The sequence below is a fragment of the Salarias fasciatus genome, chromosome 12 (genome assembly GCF_902148845.1).
Source record: "Salarias fasciatus chromosome 12, fSalaFa1.1, whole genome shotgun sequence".
NCBI lineage: Eukaryota > Metazoa > Chordata > Actinopteri > Blenniiformes > Blenniidae > Salarias > Salarias fasciatus.
This window is the reverse complement of record NC_043756.1, coordinates 12,342,654-12,367,431: the sequence shown is the minus strand read 5'-3', so window position 1 is coordinate 12,367,431 and position 24,778 is coordinate 12,342,654. Positions and strand designations below refer to the sequence as shown.

The 24,778-nt window shown below is 44.0% G+C and overlaps 2 protein-coding genes and 1 long non-coding RNA gene across 5 annotated transcripts in view; 2 read left to right on the top strand and 1 right to left on the bottom strand.

Annotated features, from left to right (window-relative positions):
- The window catches only part of LOC115397642 (phosphatidylinositol 4-phosphate 5-kinase type-1 beta-like), a 36,906-nt gene extending 25,917 nt beyond the window's left edge, over positions 1-10,989 (top strand). Inside the window, 10 exon segments of the mRNA XM_030104067.1 lie at positions 3,402-3,595; positions 4,069-4,152; positions 4,851-4,899; positions 5,027-5,111; positions 6,033-6,191; positions 7,988-8,002; positions 8,005-8,028; positions 8,031-8,112; positions 9,776-9,899; positions 10,289-10,989. Of these exon segments, the coding sequence (XP_029959927.1) occupies positions 3,402-3,595; positions 4,069-4,152; positions 4,851-4,899; positions 5,027-5,111; positions 6,033-6,191; positions 7,988-8,002; positions 8,005-8,028; positions 8,031-8,112; positions 9,776-9,899; positions 10,289-10,291 (819 nt within the window). The 3' untranslated portion in view covers positions 10,292-10,989.
- A 1,773-nt stretch (positions 10,990-12,762) lies between these two features.
- LOC115397640 (collagen type IV alpha-3-binding protein) overlaps positions 12,763-24,778 on the bottom strand; it is a 19,241-nt gene continuing 7,225 nt past the window's right edge. For 2 of the 3 annotated variants that reach the window (XM_030104062.1, XM_030104064.1), the window contains 15 exons: positions 22,327-22,434; positions 22,036-22,174; positions 21,204-21,287; positions 20,903-21,060; positions 18,608-18,700; positions 18,359-18,445; positions 18,125-18,217; positions 17,724-17,801; positions 16,909-17,004; positions 16,561-16,693; positions 16,405-16,475; positions 16,193-16,321; positions 15,607-15,736; positions 14,153-14,290; positions 12,763-14,015 (listed from right to left, as the gene is read on the bottom strand). In XM_030104062.1, the coding sequence (XP_029959922.1) occupies positions 14,163-14,290; positions 15,607-15,736; positions 16,193-16,321; positions 16,405-16,475; positions 16,561-16,693; positions 16,909-17,004; positions 17,724-17,801; positions 18,125-18,217; positions 18,359-18,445; positions 18,608-18,700; positions 20,903-21,060; positions 21,204-21,287; positions 22,036-22,174; positions 22,327-22,434 (1,527 nt within the window). In that variant the 3' untranslated portion in view covers positions 12,763-14,015; positions 14,153-14,162. The remainder of the gene's footprint in view (positions 14,016-14,152; positions 14,291-15,606; positions 15,737-16,192; positions 16,322-16,404; positions 16,476-16,560; positions 16,694-16,908; positions 17,005-17,723; positions 17,802-18,124; positions 18,218-18,358; positions 18,446-18,607; positions 18,701-20,902; positions 21,061-21,203; positions 21,288-22,035; positions 22,175-22,326; positions 22,435-24,778) is intronic. The other variant, XM_030104063.1, reaches the window with a different exon arrangement.
- LOC115397645 (uncharacterized) overlaps positions 24,507-24,778 on the top strand; it is a 22,066-nt gene continuing 21,794 nt past the window's right edge. Inside the window, exon 1 of the long non-coding RNA XR_003932526.1 lies at positions 24,507-24,604. This is a non-coding gene — a long non-coding RNA (uncharacterized LOC115397645). The remainder of the gene's footprint in view (positions 24,605-24,778) is intronic.

Sequence of the window (24,778 nt, the reverse complement as noted above, 5' to 3'; positions counted from 1 at the left end):
AGTAGCTCATATTTTTAATGTAGATGTTTGGGTGGTTTAATATTGTGCAAATATTTTGCAGCAATTGTTTAAAAAAAAGATGTGAAGAGGCAAATGTATATGGAAGTGAATCTGTTGAGCCTCGGCTGGGAGAGATTCTGTGCGGCGTAGTTTGTTATTGTCATGGCTTCCTGCTCTCGCCTCCGAAGCGGGAAGCAAAGTGCCCTCTAAGCAGAATCTCTCTCCATTTTCATGAGTAAGCAGCTAACCCCGTCACCCCAGGACCGGCCGAAAACGCAGCGGGGGTGGGGGGAATGGAGGGATCGAGGAAGTGGAAGTGATTTTTGTCACATCATAGCAGCACTGAGATTACCAAAAAAAAAATGCAGGTTATTTTCCCAGTCTGCTTATTTTTGTTTTAAGTGACTGTCACAGGGTTTGGGTTGGAGGGTAAAGTCGAGTTGACAGATAAAGTTTAAAGAATGTGAGAGAATCACAGATTTGTGCAGCTTGGGACCCTTCTAGGAAATGGCTGGTACACTCTCTTCCTTTTAAGTCTCCTCTCTCCATTACGCTGCAGTTCCCCCGACGCCCACCAAACACCAAAACAACATACGTCATGAATGATTTATGTGGAACTCTACTGTACGGAGGGAGTGAGACAGAGGGCCATGTGTGTGTAAAGTGTGTGTGTGTGTGTGTGTGTGCACGTGCAGCTGCCGTCAGTGACACAGAAGTGATAATGACACCGACGCTGATGAGGATGATGTGGAGCTCTCAGCAGAGATTCCTCCGCGCTTCATGTTTGAGTCTGGAGACTTTCCCAACCGAGTGTGATCAAGATGATCAGAGGAAAAAAAAATCTATCTTGGGGACAAGAAATGTCTTAAAAATAGAAAGATTTAGCCAGTGCAGGTGTGAATTTTGTTTAGTGGACAATAAAATGCTGGTGTAAGTGTGAGTGTGTCACGTTTTACTGCGGCTCCTTTTTTTTTTTTGTTCATCCTGTAAATCTGTGAAGCAAAAACAGAAAAAAGAAAACCAAAACTCATCATGATGGTGAGGTGTAATTTATATTTAAACCAAATTAAATGAATGCTCGAGTTTAGTTTATTCACATGTCAGAACACATCCAGCACAAAGCGGTGTTCTAGTGTGTAACTCAAGGTTAAAACCTCAAACATTTCATGGTTTGTTTCAGTCCAGCTTTTTATGGCTCCTCGGTCCAACACTTTAACCACATGACTGACAACCGTTTGATGGTTGTTTTGGGATAATCATCGCATGGTTTGGCAAACAAGAATTCTAGTGTATAAATCTTTGTCACAGGACAACATTTATTATACCTTCACGAGTCTGATGTATTTAGAGAAAGGCAAACAGCATTGTTTTTAAAACCTTAATAACTGACATTTTCTTGTTCTTCAAGGGTCACGAGTTTGTTTTTTATTTCAAAGAGAAAATGTAATTAACTTTGGAATCAAAGGCCGTGTGTCTGAGGCCTCGGCGTTCTGTCATGAGGAGCGAGTTGTACTCATACATTATGAATGCAGGCATTAGCGCCAGCATTTTGTCGATTGCGTCTGGGCCGTGTCTGTGTGTGTGTGTGTGTGTGCGTTCGGGACTCTGTGCCACAGAGCCAAGCGCCTGTGTGCCCCCGTCTTCCGAGCAGACAGACTCGGGCTTAAGAAAGCTTGCAGTGTATTAGTGTCACTGCGAAGTGGGGCATGAGAGCCGGCGCTGTGGGGAGCGCCGCGGCCTCGCTGGCACGGAGATGGATCGGTGGAGGAGTGCTTCGGGGTGCAATAAACTGAAAAACATCGGAGGTTTGTGGGAGATCAGAGAGTGTTGTGAGTGATAAAGCTCGCTGTCTGTAGCCCTGTTAGAGTATTGGACTTTCCCATTTGTTGAAAGCAAACTGAGCTTTGTTGGAAACCAGAGCGGCGAGCAGGGAGAATGCCGCAAACTTTGATCTGCTGTTCTTCTGATTCACTGATATTATCATTTCAAACCTATTTTTTTTTCACAGCTTTTTGCACAGATAAATGAGATTTTTAGCCGTTTTCTCTTTGCTGTGACAGTTTTATTGTGTCCTGGGGGTAAAGCTGGGCCAGTACACACAGTACTGGCTTTCTGCAGGCGGCGTGGGGAGCATGGCTCTATTCAAAATGGCTTCAGTTTGAATAGGCTGGAGGAGTCCGAGTGAAGAGATGCAAATTGTTGATATGGAGAAGCAGGGCTCAAACAAATGACCCTGTGTTTGAGTTTGTCATTTGGTCTGGATTTATGTACTTTCATGCGTGTGTGTATGAATGTGTGCAACTTATACATCAGCTGCTTCTAAAACAGAAACTTCTGATGAAATCTTCTTCGACCACGCTTCAGAAATTGATTAGAGATCAGATGTCTGGGTCACAGCTGTCATAATTTCACTGTTTTTTTTTGTTCCATCAGTCATATGTTGGAGGGGGATGTGTACTTTCATAACTGTACATTTCGATGTCCCAGACTACAATGACATGGTTTATTGAGTTTATTTTCGGTTTTGTGCAATGTCTGTTTTCTTTCACTCTCTCGCTCTCTCTGCTTCCTGCATTCACACAATAAAAAACTGTAGAACCCTTGTATTGCAGAACTATATGAGATTAATCCATAAGAATTCTAGACAAGCACAATAGATTATGTTCCTGTCTAGGTCACAAGATAAGCTTGATAACACGGCGGCGACCCTGACCCCATTCCCAGACCAGACTCCCACCTCCCTCTTTACCCCAGTTACGTCGTAAAACTGCTTTTCTTGAGCCGTGAGAGATGTTAGGTGCGAGTTTCTGGGAAGCTGGGCGAAGGACTCCTCAGACGGGTCAATGTGTAACACTTGGCTCGCTGTGGAAAAACACCTTGTTTATTTTGCTTTAGAACTGGTTTAAACAGATTTCCTTGTGCGAGCTCTCTGCTCACTGGGACATGAAAGTGTGTTGAGGGATCAAAGTGGCAGAAACATTTCATGATGTTTTTGTATTTACTGCCGGGGAGCTGAAGGTAAATCCCCCCCCCCCCCTCTGGTGGTGGATTGGGACAGTGCTTCTCATTCTTTTTCTCATAATATATTCCCTCTGGAAATGTTTTTTTAAGAGATGGAGCCCCTCTCCCCCCGCCTGCCCCCAACCAGTGCAACACAATTTAGCTTAAAAAAGAAAAGCCATTATAAAAAGAATAGTGTCATCAGCGCTGATTTGGTATAGGGGGCCGTAACACTTCATTCAATGCATAAAATTTAATAAAATACCTTTAATTTCCTCAAGAACACTGATGCTCAACTTTGAGAAATGGTGGAACAGATCTAATGGGTCAAAATGTCAAATTTCCTCCCGCTCAGAGGTTGAGCCACAGACTCACCAAGCATCTCTTATTGCTCTGACCAGGTTTTGGAAAGCTTTAAAATAATGGACTACAGTCTGCTGCTGGGCGTTCACGTCCTGGACCACAACGAGCGGGACGGCGGCGAGCAGGGGGGTGACGGGAAGAGACCCCCGGCTCAGAAGGTGCTCTACTCCACCGCCATGGAGTCTATCCAAGGAGACGGGAAGGCTGCTGAGGCCATCACCACTGACTTCACGTGAGTCGGCTCAGCTGGGCGCACACACACACACATGGACACACACGTTTTCATGTCTTATGGGAACACCAGGCTGACTTGCGTTAATTTTCTGCAGACTTCCTCTATGGGGACTGCATATTTTGTTTCTACGGTGACATGAGTCCCCTTGGGATGTACCCCCAGTAAAAGAATAAAGACACACACACACACACACACACACACACACACACACACACGCTCGGTTATACACCCGAGCTCATTCCTCATTCATACACTCACGCAGTGTGCACACAGTCAGGCCCTCACATAACCATAGCTACACAAATACAAACACTGACACAGTTCTATGTATTTACAGCAACACGCATGAATGTAAACACTGCAAGTGGCTCTTTTACAAACACTTGTAAAAGAGCACATTGCCTTTATTTAAACAGTCTTGCAGACGAACAGTAGCTGTTTTCTGACTGTGGCTGCGCTTCTTTCACCAGGATGGGAGGCATTCCTGCAAAAACACACAAAGACGAAAAGCTGCTCATCTACCTGGGAATCATAGATATTCTGCAGTCGTACAGGTACTTGAACCAGCTGTGTGTACAGTGATCTATTGCCAGTGAAAAACAGATGTATCGGTTCAGTGTTAGAGCATCCAAAAGTATTTTTAAAAAGAAGAATTTGTTGTCAGTGTTTGCTGGTTTAATGCATGACTCTGTAGGACAGCTTGACTTTTTCAGTTATTGCTGCTGACATCTTGTATTGAATGATCTCCCTGCTCTGATGGAGAGACACTTTACTCCTCTCCTGAGTGGACTCAGTTCTCTTCTCTCTCCGGCACGATTTAAATGGACTCAGCAGACTGTTGGTCTTTTTTATTTACACATTGATTTTTTTTTTTTTGTCCTGAGAGCAAGCAAGCTGGATAAATGAAGAGTGAAAGGAGCTTTCTGGTTCATCGACTTTTTAGACTTTTGGAGATTTCAAGGCCTGACATAAATCTTTGGGTCAGGGCAGCAGACAAACAGGTGATATTGGGTCAGGAGTGATGAATAGGTTCATTTTAAATGCATTTACATCTTCTAATTTGCCTCACTTGAGTCAAACTCAAAAAAACATCATGTTACATAACATAAAAATGTGTTTTCTGCTGCACTACCAGCACAATATAGTTATTTTTTGCTGCATCAGAGAGAGACAGGTTCGGTGGAGCATAAAAGGGAAGTTGTATCAGAGGATATGACTGTAACAAGGCCTCCCCTTGTATGTGTCTCCGCAGGTTAATTAAAAAGTTGGAACACTCGTGGAAAGCCCTGGTGTACGACGGCGTAAGTCGATCGCCCGCTCAAATCTGACCCCGCTTTTGTGAATGAGCCCTTTATTCGGCTGCTTCCTCGCATGTCTGTTAGCCGCTGCCCGATTAAAAGCTCAACATTTCCTCCCGTCTGTCCTCAGGACTCCGTCTCGGTCCACCGGCCCGGGTTTTATGCGAGCCGCTTCCTCAAGTTCATGAGCACACGGGTGTTCAGGAAGAATCAGCGTAAGTCCCACAGTCGCTCACGTGACAAAACAAAGAGGTGGGGGGGGGGGGGGGGGGGGGGGGGGGGGGGGGCAGGAGTGTGAAGTGGAAAATAACATGTGACATGAGAAGCAGAGTTAACCGGGAGGATTTTCTTTGATATGTCCGACTGCACATCTGAGAATCAGGATGATGTAATCGGTCTGAGAGTAACAATAGTGAAACTTCTCTCTTCCTCTATTTTTGCTTTTGATGGTTTTTTCGTTTTTAGTTGAACCACAGATTCACTTTCATTTAGAAAACAAATTACACAAAAAAAATGACACATTCTCAAAAGTTATTAGCATGTTTTTCAGTTCAAAACATATGTCTGTGTAAGTGTGCAGAATTGTGGCATGCAGAGCTGATTCACTCAGTCGCCCGCTCTGGTAAACACATTAGAGTGGGTACAGTTTGTTCTCAGTGTCACGGGCGTGGCTGGAGGTAAAGGCAGGCAGGAAGGTGTTTGGGAACTTCAAATATAGAAACAAATGTTATGCAACCACATGGGACCCCCTGTGGAAACGGACACGATTGAGGCAGTGATTTGAGGATTCAGCTGCGCTATTAACCGCCGCCAAGTCCTGTCAGAGCGAGATGACAGGAGAGGATTTCATTTCATGCCCTGCTCGGGAGGCAGAATTAGGGACGGCTCAGGGGACACTTGTGTAATCGTCATTGTGCCTTTATTCCGCGGTTCAATAACTAAACTGCTAATTTTGGCGGGAAAGCATTGGAGTTTCATTGTGTGTGAGTGTTGCTTCAGTCAGAGGGTAACTGCCGCTTTCCTTTATCTCCCCCAATTATCCTCTCCTCTCCCTCTGCTGCTTCCACAAATCTCTCTCTTCTCTCTCCTTCTCTCCTACTCAAATGCTTCCTTTCTCCCCCCCTTTTGCTCTGCAGTAACTCGATTTTCCCCTTCAAAGAGGACGCGTACTTCCATCCCGGCTCTCAAGTCGTCTTCACAGGAGATCCTTTCATTGCAGGCGGATGAGAGGAATGAAGAGGACAAGAGGGACAGGCTGGGCGGAGCCCGCAGCCTGGACAGCCTGGGCGGACAAGGTACTCAAATGTGTGGAAGAAGAAGTCACGTCCGTGTGACTCTTTCACTCCGATCAATCAGATATGAAATCATGAGCGCCTGCCTCGTGTTATGTAAAAGCTCTTTCGCTGAACTGTGACACCTGTCCGTGAGAGCCTCTGCTTCAGTTTGAGAGACACTCGTTTGTCTGTTTGGATGAGACGACACACGCGGAAGCGTTCACATTTGCATCAGCGAGTTCTGGCCACAAACGATCCTGTCACTGATTTATCACATCTCCTTCCTTGTGCCACTTTTGATAATGTTCACAGACATAAGAAGAGAAGTGCCTGAAGTATGAGCCTTAAACCTGATCGAAAAGGGCATTTTCATATCATTGTTGCACCAACTTTCTTCGTGTGTCTCTCTTAAACTGATAACTAAGACACCATTTCAACCTCAGTCCGTATATTTTTGTGTTTTGTGGCTTATTAGAGCTTTTGAGAAACACTTGAGGGACTGTAAACAACTCTAAAGAGCACTTGCATTCGGCCATAAAGCGCGTCGCCCTGCAGAAGAAGCTGTCACTGCTGAATCCGTGTTGGCTTGATAGGAAGTAAATCCAGGATGCCAGTGTTAATGGCGCCCGATCCGATGCAGTGCCAGGACGGTGTGTTTCTGTCGGGGATGTTAATAAAGAGAAGTGCAGTTGCTTCTCTTCCTCTGGCATTAAATCATTTCCATAATCTGACACTCGTGTGAGTCTGTGGTGAGTGATTAAAGGGTGAAAGTCTGGCCGAGGCTGACACAACAGTGACGTCTGACCTTTGTGTTTGATATGACAAACTGGTGTTTGCCTGCACCGCACCGGAAGAAACAAGGGCTTGGAGCAGAAAGAGGACGTCAGGGGGTCATGTTGTCCTCTTTCCCTTTACATATATTTCCCTTCTGGAACATCCAGCTGTGATGCAACGCACTATAAAGCAACGCTTCCTGACTTGCTCTTTATGGTCATTAAAAGTGTCCGAGAGGCCGCAGCATGAGAAATCCATCCAGAGGCTATAGTGGGAAAAGTGTGTAATTCCACTCTGACTCATTCACAGTGTGACATGGAGATTAAATAATCTGGTGGAATGCCATTAAAAGGAAACACCAAAATAAATACTGACGTATACTCTGATCTTCAAATCGATCATTTCCACTTGTTCCTCTCACACATAAGAACAAACTTAGATTGAAAAAGCGAATCGCTTATCTATTATCCAAGCTTTTACCTGTCTTCACTGCATTGACAACTATTTAAACCATTATTCTCGTATATTGTGTGCTCATATATGTCATATTGAGCAGAACTTAGCAGAGCTGATGCCTCTGAGTTCCTCTGAAGTTCCTTGTTTTTCCATGTGACCCTCCCTTTACAATGCAATGCATTTAAGAATTGACTGTTCTATTGACAGGTATTTTATTTAATCTAAGCCGGAAATCCACTTGATTGTTTTTAGTTTATTGCTTCGCAGTGTGTCCTCTCTTGTGAGGTTTTAAAAATCCACCAGAGAAATCCCAGCAAACAACAAACCAACAGGTATTAATGCTGCATTATGAATTGTGATTGATGACTAATGAGGCTTTTTGCTCTTCCTAGAAATCATAAACACAGGTTATGATATCTAAGTTTCCAGAGGTGCGGTGTGGATCTGATTGATCTGATAGATTCTAGTATCAGACGTTTTATCTACGACAGTCACACCTGTAAAGGAGGAACATTTTAGGAACGGGGCTGGGATTTCAGTCTCTTCTTCCTCCCTGAAATCTCCCGGTTGTTATTTTGTCTCCTCAGCTGTGTTTGGTTCGTTCTGCGTCCCGATCTGGTTCCCACCGACAGTCCTTCTATGAAGGCTCCTCCATGGGAACCATCTCCACCTCCTCCATCTTTGTAAACGTGGACCACCAGACAGAGGACAGGTACAGCGTCTCCTCATGTCCTCAGCACTCACTCCTGCTACAATATGCTCTGACACTGAATTTCACTGGATCTTCAGTTACTTTACTATTTAAGGATGTAAATTAAGGCACGTCTCACACACACAGAGGCACGTACGCACGGTAAACACGCCTCCGTTCTTGTCACCTTTGCCGTTTGCATCATGCGCCACCTTATTAATGGTGACATGCGTCACGGAGCAGGTGACTCAGCTGACTTGGCAGCGTTGGTCCACTCTCCCTCCACAGCGTACGGACGGCGAGCGATGTGATGTGATGGAGGCCAGCGTTTGTCTCTTCAGTGCACAAGACACCTAGAAGTATGAAGTAGAGCCCTTCATTACTCGGATGGCTTTTTTTAAGGCATAGATCGCAGAAATGTTTTCTCGATACGGCACCAACTCGTAGTTAAGGTCAGCGAACTGATTAAAAATTGACAGGTTTTATTGCACTTTTCACAACACTCTCCTATCGTACTTGGCCAGCACAGCACCTGGCCTCAGAAGGCCTCTCATGCTCTCTGCGCGTCGCCTCCATCTTTCACCTCCGCTCCGTCCGGCGGTGTGTCGGGTTCGGCTCGCTCTCCGAGGCGCCATTGTGTGACCTGCCCGGCCTTGCCCTCTCATCAGTCACCTGCTGCTGGCCTGACATTGTTCTGTCACCTGTTTTCATAAATAGTTAAACAACGGCTTGACACGGTCTTACCTGGTGTCTTTGTGCCGCACACGGACCTGGACAAAAGAAGACAAGCACAGGAATCATGACTCTACATCAGCTAACGGCAATCTCTGCCTGACGTGTGGTCGGCTGGTGCTGCAGTTATTATAACTTTTGATGGAATTTTTTCTTTATATTTAATGAAGTTACCACTCCTCGTTTATGAGGGGTAAAACTGCCTTTTGGAATAATTTTCATGTAAAATCAGTAAACGAGACACACAGCTTGTCCAGTCTATGTCCACATGTCATCTGTCCTCAAGCCAGTTAGATTAAACTCGTCACAACAGAGGCTGCAATACTTGGCCGAGAATCCAAGAGTCGGACCGAAGACATACTGAGTGATTTAGTACCAACAGCTAAGAGCTCACACATGATGGCATCAGTTAAATTTTAAACATTGCACCATGAAAAGTCCTCATAGTTACTTAATCACGTACATGAGAAGAAAGCTGCTCTTTTATCGCCCCCCTAGTGGAGAACCAATGAAAATGCTCAATACATTATTTTAAATAATATATTTAAACTATATATTATTTTAAAAAAAAAAATGCACGTATTCACATGTGTAGAAGTGATCCAAATGGATCAACTGTCTGTCAGGTTTTTATAATGATCTGTTGGAGAGCTGTGAATGATGGGAAAACTCCCCTGTTGTTCTGAGGCTTTCTGTTCAGGAGTGACTCTAAGAGTGCTCGTCCTCTTTTCGTGGTAACTATTTGTTTTTCTGCTTTCGAATTTTCCATATTAACCACAAGAGCTTCATTGTTACACTCCACTCAGTTTTCATCCTCTTTCTATGAAACGCCTCTCATGAGGCCTGTAATGACCTGAAATCACAGCCACGCTCACGGTTGACTCATCTCTCTGTTTCATGTAAGAAAAGGAAAACCTAAATGAGTGCGTGATTCTCTTAGGTCTCCCTCCAGAGAGGACGTCGCCTCCAGCTCCACCTTCACCCTGGAGGACAGCGCCATCTGCCTCACCTCGGAGCAGAGCACCATGGATGTGGACATAGACCGCGACGACGGCTCCGTTCTCGATGTCTACTTGGTGAGCTTTCAGCTTTACCACGCTTGGTGGTTTCAGAATGTGTCACTTTTACAACCTGATTCTCAAGCTGCTGGCACGTGAGCTCCCTTTGGTGGCACGCGGGGGAAAGTCACACTTTTTTCATAAATGTGTTTGAAGATATATGAAATTATCAAAATAGTACAAAAATTGTATAAAAAACATGAAATGTATATTTAAAATGAATATAAACACACAAGCCCTGGAAGAACATGCAAACTCCACACACCAAGACCCCCCAAGTCCAACTGAGCAGAGTCCATTCAGTTCTACTTCTTTAAAGAATGCATTAATGTGTGGTTTGATTTTTCAGATTGTCATAAATATACCTGAAGCCTTGTTAATATGAATCTGTTTTCTTTCCTCTGCAGTGAAAAGAGCAGCTTTACAATCTTCATTTCTTCCTGCCAAGCATCAGACAATCGCCACTCCCCACCGGACGGGCCAGGCTGGCGTTTGACTCCACTTTCAGTGCTGCTAGATCCATGTTGCCACTTGTATTTGCCAACACATAAAAGTACTGAGATTCCCACTGGCCGATGGACTGAAGGAAAATCCCAGCAACGGACTTCTGCAGGAGCCAAATCGTGTCGCGTTCTGAGCAGTCGGCTGAACCGACGCTTCTTAGGGTATGCGTCAACGCAGCGCCATGAAAGTTTTATATATGTACACTTATTTTCATGACCTACACAGCGACCAGAGCAACGGCTGTGTATATAAACATGAGAAGAGGGTAAAATCCACACCATCCATTTCTTTAAATGTGTTGATCAGAGACCAGTGAAAGACATTGTTAACTGCAGCTGCATTGGCCGACGACCAAGATATGTTTACAGTGATTTCCCGATGGCGTGTCTCACAAGATTACCCGAGCCAGACTGCAGTCACGGACGAGGACAGACTCTAGCGCACAGACTGTGACGTGGTTGAACGTGGATTCCGGATTCTGCTCTGACAGGAGCCCGAAGTGACAGTTACTGGATCCCAGATGAAGCCCAGCAGAGGGACGATGCACAGACTCTTGATATAAAGGCACTTTTCAAATTGGTTATAAGACTTTTTATTTTTCTGTGAGGACTTTGGGAGGTGGAGGGGGGGGGGGGGGGGGGGGGGGGGGGGGGGGGGGGGGGGCTACCCGACATAAGCACAGATCTGGATGTGTGAACATGCACTTTTTTCTGTTTACTACACAAATGCATAGCCGTTTGTCAATTATGCTACATGTACAGAGACGGTGAAGGAAAGTCGTGACTGAAGATGCTTTTACTCAGGATTTTCACTCGATACTGGAGACGTGTGTCCTCTCGAGGAAGTTGTGAGACATGCATCCGACACTTAGAAGCTGTCTGATACCTCTTCATCACGAGCCCACCCAATTATAAATGTTCAACTCCATGATCACGCATCAGTCGAGACCATAATTTATTATGTAAATCTCAATATTTTACCATTTGCTGAAAAAACTTTAATCGCTGAATGTAAAGACAATGCATATTTATATAAATATATATATATATATATGAGACTCCTATAAATAAAAGGCTAAAATTCAGTGTCTCCTTTATAACTCTATCAGTATTTTATTGAACTTTTAATTCCTGTGATGCTGCTGCAGACAGCTTGTTGGATGTGTAACGTTTGGAAGCAAAATGGAGCTTGGTGTTGATATATTCCACGTCACAGTGGCCTCCAGTAACGGACACGACTCCCCAGTGTGTCACACATTTACAGTAAGTACATCTGCAACGCAGCGGTCTTGCTTAATGCCACATATAAAAAAATCTAAATGAATCCAGGCACCTGGAAAACAATTACCCATAATAAACATGTAATTCCACATCAGTATTGAAGCTGTTTGCACACAGTTGCTCTTTTATCACTATTACATTTTCTATAAAAGTGGAATAGTCCTTCCAGATGTAGTGTTGTATGGTTTCCTATAGATTCTGAAATGTAACTTATTTTTTAAATGTTTTTCCATAACAAATAGAATTTTATATTACGGTGTAAATAAGGTCTAATATCTGTCAATACAATAGAATATTTCTCATATTTTATATTGAGTCAATTTCATATTCTGATGTTTTCTTTGCACTCTAACTTTTTACAATATGTTCTATTAATATATCAACCATCTAGTGTTATATATCAGATCATCAGTTCATATATAGATTTTTTTTCTGCTTAACATGAAAATGAAATTGTTTTAAGATAATAGTTTTATTGTAGAATTACGAAGACATGCTAGATTTAATAGCTTCATGTATTGTGTATCGCTTCTCTATATATAAGCTGACACTGCTGACAATAAGAGTTCATTCCTGCATGATAGAAAACATCCAGTATTCTAATATATCATAAAATGTAAAACCAAAGCTCTTCCCTCGGGGTTTCTCACTGACGGCTTGGATTAAGTGCAAAGTGGATAAACTGAAGGGGGTTGCAGTTCTTGACAGAACTCTGCAGGTAGGTCGCAGCTCCACCATGTTGACACAAACCCTGAACGAATGAACTCGATCTCCAGCGGTTGAAACAACGCGCCGACGCCACTCTGCTGTGTAATAATTTTAATTTACAGAACATTGTCAAATTGCAATACATTTAGTGCAAATAATAACACTTCTGATGTACAACTTAGAAATATACAAAGTGTGTAGATTAAAGACAAATATCAAAATTAAAAACACTAAATGCATTCTTCAGCTGACGTCGCTTACAGGTGTAGGTCTTTAAATCATCAGCACAAAAAAAAAACAAAAAAAAAAAATTTTCCCCAGTTAACCTCTGACCCCCGTTAGGCTGAAAACCTGATGGTTGATTTTCCTCAACCGTGCAGGTCGACTCCAAATGTTTGATTGTTTGATGGCATTAAACATCTAAAGTAAGATTTTTTTTTTTTTTTTTTTTTAAAGTTGAGGTAAGATGATGTGAAATGCTGACTCCAAATCCCCCCCTGCTTCATTTCAGTGTTGATAAATGCACATCTGGTGCCTGTACAGTAGAGAAACCCGGGCTGTGGGGTTCATCCCAGTGTCTAAGGCATTTCGGGGGGCAGATTATCAGTCGAAGGGCGGGAGGCCACTGCGCTGTAGTGTGTGAAATGTCATGTTAGTGTACGACTGAGACTGTCGGGTTGTGGAGATCAACACCGGACGACTTTGCCAGATCCTGAACAAACCGAAGCCGGACTAATTGTCACTCATAAATGGATAAACTTCCTTCTTTTGTTGTTGCTGTTGGGGGGGGGGGGGGGGGGGGCAGGTGATGGAGAGAATCCTTGGGTGTAGAAAAGCATCCACTTGTCTCTCAAGGACAGAGAGGACTCCTTGTTCGAGGCCGAAGCTGAAATCGTCACCCAGGGTGTCTGCTGGACTCTTCATTTCCCACTCTGCATTTCTTCAGCCCGCCTCTGTCCTCCATTCAAGTCTTTTAACAGTCAATTCACATTTCTCACATCGGTAAACTAACTGAAAACTCGCTCCGTTTTCTCTGCTGTACAATACATTGTGTCCACGGTGCGACTTTATAACAATCTAGAAATATAAAGATCTCAAAGCTTTAGGCTCTGACCCCCGTCGCCCCCGGTCGAAACTGCAGACAGGATCATCATCACGAGGGGGACAGCAGAAGGCAACAAAGAGGAGATAGTGTACAACACCTCATCGGAGCTTTTTCCTGTAAATGTCTACTTTCTTCTCTCGTGTTAGTTACTGTAGCAGCAGCAGCAACACAAGCAGCTGTAATACTAGTGATTAAAGCCAACCCAAGAAAGTCAAAAAGTATGGAATCATAAGAAATGTACAAAACAATTTACAAAAAAAAAAAAAAAAAAAGCAAATAATCGGTAACAATTCCAAAACTACGTAGGAAATTTTTTCAATTTACATACAAATGTGCCCTTCGCCAGCAGGCGGTCCGGCTGGGACGACATCTGGACGCGTTAAAGCCGTAAAACCAGTCAGGAGGAGCAGTCCATCGGGACGGCCCGGTGATATGGTGGTCCTTAAAAACACATTCTGACTTGACAGGAGGAGGAAGTCTTGTAGTCGTTAAGGGCACGTTCAACACGGAGTGACGCGGCGCCTCCTGCAGGCGAGCCTGAAACGACAGACCGCTCAGGATGAAGACACCAGAATCTGGAGTCCCGATCTTATTCAAAGCTCAAACTGAATTCATAGAGGAACGCTATTTCTATGTTGAGAATGTCTGAGAAATAGTCATATTTTCCAAAATACCTGTTTGTGTTCAGAAGAGGATGGGCTTCCCAGCAGTCTTCTCCTGGACGTAGGAGGTGAAGCGCTTCAGGAACTTGGGGTACTCTCTCTTGGCCACAGCTCTGAGGACCGAGGCTGGAGCCCAGCCACCGGGGTTTACTGCAGCCACACGAAAACAGAGAATCATCACAGGCCTGTCAGTACTGATTACAACTCAGCCAGAAGGGAATGACTGCTTCGGCACAGGAAGAGGCCCGAGAGAAATGAAATCACGTGAATCTGAATGGAAACTCAGAGTGAATCACTTTCTACACCTTCACAAACTAAATCACTTCTGCTTCACAGACAAAACAGAAGCATTTTTACTGTTGAAAGGAAATTCATCTTATGTTATTTTTGCTGTTTCATCATTTCATCCCCCACTGTGGAAAGACACACCGCAGCAGACGGCCAAACAGTTTCTGCTTCGACACAAGACAGACCGCAGCTGCAGCTGGACGTCTGAGCTGCTGCTTCCTTAATTTGGATTGTAAATGTATAGAGTCCATCCTCCTCCTCCTGCAGCAACACGTCTCCCCGACACTTCATCTATTTGAATCGGGTGTGACGAAGCTACAGAAACATGTCCGGTCCAACAAATCCATGAGCCTCCCACCTCCCAAACCGTCCTGTTCGAGAAGGATTTCTTTACATTACTTGATTACTTTTATATCGGTGTCTTTTTCATTTAGAATTTTGTTTTATCTGTTTTTTTTATGGATAAATTCTGCTTTGATTTTTCTTTTAATATTTAACTGTTAATCCTGTCTTTCTTTGTTTTTCCTCATCAACGTTTCAATTGTACCAACACACCTTACATATTTAAATCAGAAAAAATATTGATTTATTATTTGTTTGGTCAGAACGGAATAAAACACATAGGACAGTGACACTTGAACAGCATGAGTTGGGAATCTTAAAACTGTGGCGGTCCAGCACAAACAGTAACAGGGACCCTCTGGAGAGACGGGACGATAAGAATCTTTTTCTCAGATGAACTCCCACGGCCTCTAGTGACTGAAGATCCCCCTGCAGAGTCACTTCATGCTACAATCTGGAGTGAATGGAGGACGAACGGCTCAAGTCTGGACTCAGATTACAAACATACAACAACAGATCTGCCAGTTCTGCTCTCGGCTATCAGCTCTACAACAGACTGTCAGTCGGACGTGTTAATCAACCTGAGTTACTGCAGGTTAACATGATCTTACATCCACACGGCTCATGACTAGAACTCCCCCTAGATATCTTGAACATTCAAAGAATACATGTACTCCTTATCTCCTTGTGTTTCTGTGGTTCTGGCGTTCAGAGCAGGATGAATCTTCACACTGAGGTTCTTTTGAAGAGATTAAAGAAATATTGATTCCGATACTTCTGTCTGCCTCAGGCATAAACCTGAAATATGAAACCCTCGACGCAGGAGCGGCGCTTACCATTGGCAACATAGGTGATCTTGCAGAGGATGTTGTCTCTGCTTATCTCTTTATCCCCCTCTGGTGGGCTGACCAGCGTTTGGCAGATCATGGCAACATTGATTTTGGCACGGACGCAGCGCACCGTGGGCTGAAAGCACAATGAACATGCAAATGATCTGAAAATATCTGTAGTTAAAATGGACAGAGAGATGCAGGCTAATTAGCCTGAAATGGAGATTTCTTCTCTTTTTCCCCATTAAAAAGCTTTTAAAGGAGCTCGTATTTACAGTGAGATGTCTGTTCTGCTTAAACTTTAATCAGCTGGATGCTGCCGACGATGCAAAAGTGTGTATGAATATATGAAGCACTGAAGAGTAAGTGGCTCTTACACTCACTGAAATGTTTTGTGTTAAAAGAAATTTATGCGTGAAAATATACATCTAAAAAATATGAGCGTACCGTTAAAAAAGTCACCTTTCGTTCTCCACTTTAGGTCTTATAAGTGTATCAACCTTTACAGTCGATTTTGATTTAGTTGATTTAGATATGGCTGTGAATTAACACAAAAAAAAAAAAAATTAATAACCCAGAACACCGATGTTACCTGAGCGTTGTCGTGGTCCACGGAGAAGTTGCACACCAGCCACGTGTCGGGATCGTTCTCGTTCGTGGCCAGGATCTTCCTGATGGCCGACAGGTAGAGGACGTCCCGCTGGGACGCCGGCCAGACTCTCTGCAACACAACACGACACGTTCAGCGGCCGATCCTCCTGAAATCAGTGACCCGCTGTTCCGGCGCCGCCACAGACGATTTACCTTGTGTGTTTGGTAAACAATGATGGCATTATCAGAGAGGCTTTCCACGACGTTGAAGTTTTCAATAGTGGCTGAGGGAGAGAGGCAGAGTTCAGGAGGTTGTTGCAGTCGGACAGAGGAGGTCAGGCGGAGTTCATAAGACGGCAGAGGACTCACTCTCCCAGTCCAGCCTGACGGATGTGTCCCAGAAGTAGTGGCAGACCTCGTGTCCCGTCACCCCCTTGACGGCGTGCGTAGCTTTGAGAGGATCCAGGACGATGCCGTTCTCCTCCACCTCTCTCCTGTACACCTGTGACACAGAGGCGGATTCAGGACTACAGGCATTTTCACAGCCTCACTGGATTCCACTAAACTTGAATGGATTTATTTTTTTTGAATGACTTTTCCCTCGAACCACGACCACATTCAAATCTGCTGCCTTCAAAGCAGTGACTGATGTTTCAATATTCACAGCTCGGCGTGGAGGGAAGTGATTCATGGGCAGCTTCTCTCCTCCTCGCTCACCTTCATCTCTCCTTCTTCTATTACCAGCTGCCAGTTGGCATCTCCACCCACATCCTGAAGAGAGTACGTCATGTGATTCTGCACCATCTCCTCCACCTAAGAGATGGGACAGATATGGATGGACTCCGCGTCAGAGGCTGGCGATCTGCTGCCCATGTGAAGGCACGCGTTCGAAACAGGGCTTCCTCCAGGGGCAAAAGTTGAAAACGTGCATTTTGGGATGCTGACTGTAAGATTAATAATTAATATCCTGAGTAATGGACTCATGGCGCTGGCATTTTATCACGGAGGATGTGATAACATAGAATAGCCTTTCCCCCTCTAGCAAACATAGCAGTCTCTGAGCCGGAACGGAAAAAAAAAAAAAAAAAAAAAAAAATCTATAAAACTTTTCTTCCCCGCTTCGTGCTGTTATTTAACATCGCAGTAATGCAGAACAAAGACGGAGCAAAGCCAGTCTGGATACATGTCTGCTCATGCTGTGGAAGGAAAAGGGTAATGTGAGGGTAGAAACAGAAAGGTTGCACTGGATTCCAGCAGTCATGCAACATTACATCAACTTCTGATGACAACCTGATCGCTCCAGGAGTCTCATATCTGATCCATCGGGTTTTTCTTTCGTTTTCATCCCAGTGCATCATTGCACAAACTCTGGTCAAAAACTCCTTGAGAATCCAGAGAAATTCATTTTTTTTTAAATCCTGGAGCATGATGTTAGTAGACGGACGGCCTCATGCTTTCTGACCGCCGTGAAAAAAGCGGGACGTCGGCATCCGCATGCCCCCCCTCTCCCGGCCGACACACAAGCACAGTACCTGAGCGCTGAATCTGTGAATGTCATCTGACGCGCTGACTAGCTCAACGGAGGACAGGGAGGAAGAGTGGCTATGGGGCTGCGCAGCGGAGAGCGAGGGGGTCCGGAGAGAAAGCAGGAAAGAACAGAGCAGAAGGAGGCAGCAGATCGGAGACACAGTCAAAGTCTGCTCAGGGAGCTTCGCATCAGAGGACGTTACGTAAGCTTCATCTTCTGGCGCACACAATCAGCGGTTTTGTTTTTAACTTAGCATGGATGCAATATAGTATTTGAACATGAAGCGCTGAGCTGTTGCAAAACGACACCGAAGGCACAGAAAGGAGAGGCAGCTTGAAACCACGAGAAAAGGAAATTAGCGTTAAAATGTAGAGTAGAAACAATCTAAGAAGCGAGCCGACGTACCTTGCTGGCAAATCGGTGCGTGCCGATGGTGGAGTAGACATCGTTCGGAGGGACTGGAGTTAGTCGAGGTATCCTGACCTTCTCCGACTGGCTCTGAGGGACAAACAGTGCAGGAGTGCATCACGAGAGAGAAAACTACAGAAGAAGGCACCAGCGCCTTGAGTAACTGCTGAAACTGTAATCAGACCGATGGAGATGGAAGAATCAATACTGCTGATCAGATTTCAGTCACACCTGCTCTTCTATCTTGTCTTGTCTGTCTAGTGCAGCTTCCACCGCGTCAAAGAATTCATCTTCATTGATCAGGCTGTTGGGCCCCTCCTGCGAAGAGGCAGAGAACAAAAAACATAAAAAAAAAAAAAAAAAAAAAAAAAAAAAAGTCTAAATATGCAGTTATTTGAAAAATCAAGTTCGGGACAAAGTGTTTTCTTTGTCATTTGAGAAACTTTTCAAACCGATTTAAAACACAGAATCTCATCGTGCCTCATAATCAGGTCCTCCATAGTGTGACTTCTTCTTCAGTTCATTCACAGCTGACTTGTAGGCGTCTTCGACCCTCCTCCTCTTCTCCAGCTCCTGTACACAAAGGAAACAAAGCAGTGGTTCATTTCAGGAAACTTTGTTAAACCCCTCCCAAAAAACTGTTCAGGCTTCGCTCGGTGGGTTTTTAATTTCACAAATCTACACAGAGTAAGAGGAGCCCCAAAGTGGCAAACATGTGGCTTGACAAAGAGTCTAATCCAGCTCGAAGACGGACATTCCTACTCCACACTGAAAACCACTATTCTGAGTTTACTATGAAAAGAACCAACAGCCATCATTCACCTTGAAAAAAAAAACACTTGTGAACTAAACATTTATGGGTCTCATAAAAAGACCACGTGCACATTCATTCACCGCCACAGCTTTATGCAGACACATGTTAACATTCCTGTTAAACATTGCCCACAACAACGTGCAAACTGGTTTCTTTTGAGTCGATCATCCGATTACCATAAACTGCTTTCAAGAAAATGACAACGTCCACAATCGCACCTCATTTTAATTCAAACACACCCATGAGCTGTCAGATATGAGCCTGTGAGACGCGGGTGATGTGCTCAGTGCTGCTCCGAGAGCCCGATGTACCATTTCCTCCTCGAGGAAAATACCTTCCAACTCCACACAAAAGACCGACAAAACAACAGGCTGTCAGTGCAACAATAGGGAGCTAAACTGGGAGGATTATCTTCCAGTTTAACAGGTACTCTTTCAACATTAAAGTACTTGAAATGAGCAGAAACAGCAAAGTCATCAGTATTTCTGTCCTCTCATGAGAAAATGTAACTGGAGAATTTTCTATGCGGGCTACACTTAAACCCCACGACGCAAAAGAGAGCTTAATCACGCAGTAAAAAAGAAGAAAATAATGAAATTGTGGTTTGAGAAGTATAAACCCCTCAAAAACAATTAAATAGAGCAAAACGTGGCAGAAACGAGGACTGAAGCTGCAAGTATAAAGGAAGGTGTGGACAGAGCGAACCAGCCACAAGATAAACAGGAGGGGATCCTGCTGTCGGCGGACTGAGACCTACTTTAAAGAAGAGGCTGCAGCTCTGTAAAGGAATCCATTTCTGAGTCTGCCATTTGAGCAGCTCCGTCCTCCGGTGCAGCGACGGCTTCCACAAGCTGGACCATGAAGTCCGGGCAGTCATTTTCTAAGGCTGCTCTGTGTGCAAAGTCCAGGGAATTGTGTTGAGTCCTTCCAGTGTGTGCTCGCTAAAGATTTACAATTCCTATTTCCTTACTCCACATGCGGAGCTAAACCTGAGCGAGATAAGAAAACACTGCTATTCCTGAGGTAATGCTGATAACACTGAGGTATTTTCACTCCGGCAGTCTACCTGACTGAAAATAGTTCCCGGCGTTTGGAAGTTTCAGGGTGAGGCAGCACGCCTTTGCACACGGGGGTAAAAAAAAGAAAAAAAGAAAAAGAAAAGAAACAAAACTGGTTTGACAGCATCAGCTGGGTTAATGAGGATTCAAGTATGCAGAGCGAATCTTTAAAGACACAGATCACTCTGTGTACGTCAGTGAAAGGAGCGACGGATCAGTGTCACACAGATTCCAAAAAACTTTTGGAATATATATTTATACATATCAAAAATTTGCATTGATTAGGACTTAAGCCATAAAAAGAAATATGTTAAATTTATTCATGAAATAATTGAGCCAAATGCATTTTTAATAAACTTAGCATTTGTGTCAGATAAGTTGTAATCCATTTTGGACCTGTAAATTCTGTGATTTATAAACTGTCTTGCTTTTATTTGGCTGAATTAAAATGTTTTACATTCACGTTAATTCAAGGGAGATAAATTAAGACTTAAATCTGACCAAAGGCTTTTTTTCCAGTAGGAACCCAGGAAAACATAAAGAAGAGCAAACAATAATAAAAATACAAGAAACCACTTGACATGACACAGATGCGATCACAAAGAACCACACAACAGCTTCAACAACAAAGAAGCAGATCTGAACCACATCACCACCACCGCTGTATTCTGTCTGTTCTTCCAAAACAAATCCTCTTTTTAACACTAAATAATGCACCAGCTGTTCTTCACATGCATCAACCCTGTTTCACCTCAACCTCTTCACAGATAGATCAAAGTCCTGAAAGTAAATGACAGCAGCTATTAACTTCCTCCAGCAGCGCCACGCCCGCTCAGACGGCCCACGCTTCACACGCCGCGAGTGACGTTGCGCAATAATCGCAGCGGCGCCCCGGGGCCGTACCTTGTCCAGTCTCTTCTGCCAGCTGTCCTCTCGTTTGACCATCAGCTCGATGCAGTGGGACAGCGTGGACAGGATGCCCGCCGTCGTGGCCTTGAAGGTGATGGCTTCACCTTTGAAGTCTATTCCGTTCATTCCTTTGGGACTTGCGGGGGAAAACACTGACGCGAACGGAAAGAAGAACAAAAAAATAAATAAATAAAAAGTGACTTGAAGACACATGAATGATTGCGCTTTGCCAGAGAAACAAAAAGCCCGTTTTGCTGTAGACAGACTGAAACGACCCAGTGAAGTGAAGACTCACATTTCTCTTTGCTGCCATTGTTGTTGTGATTAAATTCGCCGTCGGGTCTTGTGGAGGAAGGAAAGTCATCCTCGTCTTCCTCTACTACAGGTGAAAAGAAAAACATCGGCCTTAGCTCAACTTGTTGAATCTTTTCACTGACTCTGCAGGAATGCTAAAATCAATAAAAACTGCTGCTAGCTGAGAAATTTACATGGATCATTCAGTATCGAAACAGTTTCTCGCCTCATATCTATAACATCTCTATTTGGCTCTGAGGCTTTTCTCTGCTGAGTTTCCTGAAAAATTCCCTAGAAGAACAGCAAAGCAAACAATCTCATAAGTAAAATGTGTCAAAAAGGCTTGGTAAAATTCTTTGGTTTTAAGGATCTTAAACTTCTTAAATGTTACAAAGCTGTTTAAAGACACTGAAAGCAACACTCTCTGCTGAATTTTTATTCTGGGTTCTTTAAATTCTCCTACAAATACAATGCACAGGATTTTGGCACAAAAACTGCAAACAATATTTGCTAGAGAATCAATTCTTTCACCTCCCTAAGAAAGTAAATCCAGAGACTACAGAGAGGATCTGCAATGGAGTTTAAACAACCCGCAAACCAGCTGTAAGTGGATATTGATTTTTATTTCCCTTCTCAATGGGTCTTACCACTCAGATTCAATTCTCATGCTACATCAAACCAGTTCAAGATGCACAGACTGGAAATGCTTTCCTGTGCCAGTAAATGTCAAGGCCGACTTCCTCCACGCTGCTTTATTATCTAAAATACACATTCAACCATTTCAAAATTGTCACGCTAAACGGCCTGCTGGCGTTCAGAGGCTGTCCCGTTACCTCGGTCTCTCTGAAATTCGTCTTTGGAAACGGCATCGGCGCAGTTATCGAAGTACTTCTGCAGGGTGTCCACTTGTCTGCACAGAATGTCCCGGAAGGTTTCCATTTCTGCAAGCTTCTCACGCAACCGGTGGCCCTTCTGTGCGGAGGGAAGCAGAAGTAAAACAGATTGAACAGCAACCGCACAAAAAAAAAACAAAAAAAAAACACCACAGGAAATATTCATCATTGTTTTAATGTTTACATCAGACAACATATCCAAATCCACTCGCTGCTGGTGACGGTATTTACCTTGAAGGAGGACGTGGACGTGGAAGACAAGGCACTGGCTGCTGAGGTGAGAGACAACATGGAACCATGACGCCTCAGACTTGTTTCTGAACCGTAACCAGACTCGGCCTGAGGCGGGAGGAGACCCGGAGAGGAAGGAGACAAAACCAAACAGACAAAAAAAAAAAAAAAAAAAAAAAGATCAGAAAGATCATATAGAATGCTGAACAACCTGCGATGCAACAAGAAGGCTTGTCAAAACTAGACAGTGGGATCAATCCGCGCAGTGAGTAATGCTGGGAGATGGATCTGAGCGGGGCCGACACCCACACAGCGAGGGGACACATCACGACTCAGCCCAGCCACCACAGCTGGGAAGCACTGAGAGGAAATGGCAGCACGGCCTAACGTGCACGGAGTCGGTCTTACGGTGAATTTTGAAGGAAAGTAGAGAGAACAGTATGAGATGTATGGGCCTGCCTTCTCCGCAAAATGACAGAATTTTAACGATACAGTGTGTCAAACAATCTTTGATATTACAGTGAGATAGCAGAAAATGTATGACACAATACAAGCCACACACACACACTGATCACAAAGCTCACTGAATTGTTTCATATGAGTCAGGACCGGTTTAATGACTGTGACGCTATTTGCTTGGGTTTAGTCATGGCGGTGCGCCGAACTTTCCTCTTCATTACAAAAATGTAACAAGAGGCTGAAAGTTGCTTCTGTTGACCACACTGGCGAGCGTAGGAATTTCTCCAGAACAGTGAGCAGTCTGGAGAGAGGGAGTCAGGTGACAACCTCGAGAGAGAGAAAGAGAGAGAGAGAGAGAGAGAGAACACGTACATTCCTCTCTTCCTCTCAGGATCTTTCAACGCTCGCACCAGTGTGACAGATCGACACGAAACGCTGGCGAACAGCTCAGGAGCTGAGGGCACAACTGCTCACCGACAGACCAACACAAAACAGGACCCCAGTGTTCACACTCATCAGTGTCGATCGGAGTTAACCCTTCCCTCCCACTCATCCAGGTGTAACAAATACAAATAGATCTTATTTATTATTAACACATTTACCCAACCCAGTTTAAAATTTAACAGAACTCAATGTGAACAGACTGACAGCAACTGCAGCGTGTCTTCATTAAAAGCTGCGATTAACACTTACAGGCTGTTGAAACCAATGAAGTGCCATTTTATGATGCAAAGAGCGAGAACTCAATTATTGAGAGCTGACACACGCCGAGAGGCTGAAGTCCACATAACTGTTGGTTACATAAACAAAACAACAGGTTTTTTTTCTTCTTTTTTTTCCTGTTGTCATGCTGGACTGTGACTGGTCACAGTGCAGAGAAGAAAAAAAAAAATCAATAAAATATGAGACATCGTTGCATTTTCCACTTGAAATCAGAAGCAAGTAGCAGACCAGGATGCCCTGGATGTTTATTTTGCGTCGGTCGTTTTGCAGAGGCCAATGACGGCTGAGACTTGACGTCTACGAAGCCCTCCGGCTGCAGCAAGCCTCCACAAACATCGATGTTCTGACAGCAACAAGGACGGCATTTCTTTACAGCTCTTATAAACGATTCCATAACTGTATTTTCATCTGTGCAGGTTTTGGCTGTAACAAACACTCACTTTTCACTAAATGTGGAATTATAGCTGGTTCTATTTATAACTTTTTATTCAACTATTAGTTGACTACAAGACCAGATTTGAGGACCTTAAGGACACAAAAACTACAAGCAATAACACATGACATGCATTTATCAAAAGTGTAATAATTATGAGAAAATCATACCTGGAACCCTATTTATGGCCAATATTTCTGAACAACTTAAACTTCCGATTTATATTTTGATTGAAATGCATGATGCAGCCGCTCCCTTTGTAGTCAAACCCTCTGCTGCTCCTGTATCCACAAGATAAGTGACTGAATTGTGTTGCAAAAACAAACCTCAACCTAGCATCATACTCCTGACTTCCTGCTTTTTAAGCAATGAAACCCAAACTTGTGCAACTCGACTTGAAACGGCTTCCACTGTTTCTCCAGTTTTCTCACCAAGACTGTAGACCTGGACCAAAGCTGTGACCACAGCAGGTTGTGCCATCTTTATGCACCTGGTCAGCTGCGTGACAACCATGCAAACCGAACACCCACACGCGCAACAACAACGGGCTCCTTGAGGATTTTTAATGATAATGAGAGGTGACCGCCTACAGTAACATCTGAAAGCTTCTGCTGGAGAAAAAAAATCCACCTCTGCACACAGCCATGCACTAAAAGCTTCACCGTCGGATAGCGGTGATGACGAGGACTGACGTTCAGGGGTGTTTAATAATAAAAGGTGGTGAGAAGATGGAATCAAAGTGGAAAATTGCAGAAAGGAATAAAACATATGCAGCGTGTGGCAAAAACGGGTCATGTGCAGTTTTCATTCATATCACAATAAGAGCAGGGAAATTAA